The 2,945-nt window shown below is 32.1% G+C and overlaps 1 protein-coding gene across 1 annotated transcript in view; it reads right to left on the bottom strand.

Annotated features, from left to right (window-relative positions):
* Nucleotides 1-119: 119 nt before the first annotated feature.
* LOC103457183 (interferon-induced protein 44-like) overlaps nt 120-2,945 on the bottom strand; it is an 8,365-nt gene continuing 5,539 nt past the window's right edge. The window contains exons 2-4 of the mRNA XM_017302100.1: nt 2,449-2,620; nt 1,868-1,968; nt 120-302 (exon numbers count right to left, since the gene is read on the bottom strand). Of these exons, the coding sequence (XP_017157589.1) occupies nt 120-302; nt 1,868-1,968; nt 2,449-2,620 (456 nt within the window). The remainder of the gene's footprint in view (nt 303-1,867; nt 1,969-2,448; nt 2,621-2,945) is intronic.

Raw genomic sequence — 2,945 nt, 5'->3', positions numbered from 1 at the left:
TATATAGCCAGGGAGTTTTTGGGAGTTTGCAATTAGTTTTGAACAAAGATTGATAATGAAGTCAAATACATCTACCACACTTTGAGTCAGTACAAATGGTGAATTAAAATAAACATGTTTCATGAAGATTCAAAGCGATTGTGGTGGAAGTTGATGTAATTGTCTCCACAGTTGATGATGTGCTTCATGGCGCTGAGGATCAGTGAGTCAATGTCATCGTCCAGGTCGATTTCTTGGTGGTAGTTCTTCACAGGGAAGATGTTGGTCATGGGAATACCCACAGCAGCACTGAACTTTTCAATCTAGAGGAGAAAAATAAGACATCCTGTGTTCAAAAACTGAAACCATATTTTCTTTAGAACTTTGACTTTGTGGCCACTTTTGACAGTTTTACCCTTAGAACGAAAACTGGTATAAATACATATATTAGCATTTCTTAAGAGTGGTGATAAGATTATGATAAAACTGCTTAAAGTCATATTCACTGAGCAAGCATTAGTTTTTCTGTTTAGTTTTCAAGGTATAGCCAACATGTATAATAGCGACGCAACCAACCCAAGAGTCACACAGTTGTTTCCAGGTTATATGAGACTGGAATAATTAACATTTAATGGTTCCTTATTTTGTGCTAACATATTATTTTCTACTATAAATCTACAAAATCTGAATTACTTTATGATTTATATCAAAGTATTTTTACTCTATAAAAATAAAGAATGCATTTTATGAAAAATATATATGAAGCACATATTTAATAGGACACATTATATGTTTCAGATTCTTTTAACTGTTCCAAATCCAAATTAAAGCACAAAATTTTAGATAATAAAATTATTAATAAATTTTTCAAACATGCTCTTGGTCAAATTCTCCCAAACTGTTAGCCTGATAAAACTTTCTGAGTGTGTTTCACCTGAAAGCAAAGTTCCCACCAGCATAGTGGAACCTCTCATCAAATACCTGAGAGCCTTGGGGAACAACGATTGAGTCCTACTTTGATGCTTTCAGTTATGGCAGGTTTATTTAGACTGTAGTCCTAAACCCTTGATCAGTTGAATTAACTTTTTTGAATGTACATGTCGTTTTTAATAATTTGATCCTCTTATTTGTTTCTAGGTTTTTGTATTCCAAAGATCTACTTATAATCTGTCTACAATCCATGATAGAGAGGCAGCTATAATCTGATGCAGATACTGTGCAAATAGCAGCATCTGCTGGACATGATGGGCGTTTGCAGCTGCATGTAGTTCAGGGAATCTGTAATTTAATTCTGCTGCATATGGGAAACAGTAAATTCAGCAAAATGAGAAACAAGCAAAAAAACAAACAAACAAACTGTGAAGCCTGTTGCTTACAAATACAAATAATGTATTACAACAATCATAAATATATGATTTGTAATTTTGTGCTTAGATTCTAAATTTAGCAGAGGTCATTAATTAATTTAAACCATATAACAAACATAAATTCATAGTTGCAAAGTTACTAAAAAAGCCATAATTAGAGATGAGCCCAAATAGATGTAGAAAGCAGTTTAATTATAGTCCTTGGTATTTGTTGGATATACAACATAAGGTATTTATAAGCCATCGTGGTTCATGTGAGGCTATACTGTCACCATTTACTGCTTAACTTAACTGGTTTGTGAAGGTTTACAAAATTTTGCAATGCCAAATTATTCCCAGTTAAAAAATAATCACATTGTGTTTTGGATTTACAATCTTCAGTCATTATAGAAATTAGAATGCGTTAACTTCTGTCAAATGTATTTTAATACTTATGACACAAAAATATTGTGGAATATTAATAGATTCATATTGGTTTCCCTTGATATTTCTTTTGAATAAAAAAAATGAATTAGACAAACCTTTTGCTTTATTTCTGGAAGTATGTAGACGTTCTTTATATCTTCTTGTAGTTTGGGACAGACCCGATCAATTTTGGTGAGAACAGCAATCTGAGCAATGTCTGTTAGAACAAAGAAAAAAAACAGGAAAGATGAAAATAAGTGACATAGTTATTAATATTATGTAATCAGAGGTACTGATCAGTTTTCATCTGAACTACAATCAATTGTCTATAGAGACCATTGGCTGGATGAAATCGTGTGGAGCAGTTTATTCAATGTCAGCTTTGCATATACCAAGAGACAGCTGAGATGTTTAACTAGGAGAAAAACATTACTTCAAAGATAAATACTGATATGTTTTGAAATACAATCAAATAACATTTTATCATAACCCTTTCCTAGTTATTACATTTGGATAATCTTAGAAGCATGCTTTATGTTATATCTGTTACTGGTTTGATGATGTAAAGCACTTTTAACTGCCTTGCTGCTGAAATGTGCTACACAAATAAACTTGATTGATTGGAATGTTAAATGGAATATATCAGTTCAAGGTCCTTTTTCTCTGCACTTCTTAACTAAATAGTTTCTGGACTTACGCTGTCTGCTGGCTTCTTCTCTGATGCTCCTTATTTTCCTCACAACTTCCTCAGATATCAGATCTAAGTTGTCAGCAGGAATTATGCAGACAAGAACATGAACTCTGTCACTGGGTTTTGGGTTTTCCTGATAGAATTCATTACCCTTCTGTAACTCTGATGCAGGATTGAACTGAAAAACAAATTGAGAGGACGGTTTAATCTCCACCAATAAAAGTGTGAATATATATATTTTTTATGACTTGAACTTTATTGATTTTCCAACAGAAATATAGCCTAATTACACACTTGGCATATTACAATTTAGCATCAGCTAAACAAAGTTAGTCCTTGTGAATTCTTCAGGCCAACACAGTTAACAGAAATTACTTGAACAAAAAATAAATAAATAAAATAAAACAAATAAATAAATACAATAATAAATGAATAACAAAAAATTACTGTGAAAGTAGAGAAAAAAGGCAAGACACATAGACATCAACTGAACTTAGACATAC

Source organism: Poecilia reticulata, linkage group LG21, assembly GCF_000633615.1.
Source record: "Poecilia reticulata strain Guanapo linkage group LG21, Guppy_female_1.0+MT, whole genome shotgun sequence".
NCBI classification, from domain to species: domain Eukaryota; kingdom Metazoa; phylum Chordata; class Actinopteri; order Cyprinodontiformes; family Poeciliidae; genus Poecilia; species Poecilia reticulata.
The sequence above is the reverse complement of the archived record's forward strand: the minus strand, read 5'-3'. Positions and strand labels throughout refer to the sequence as shown.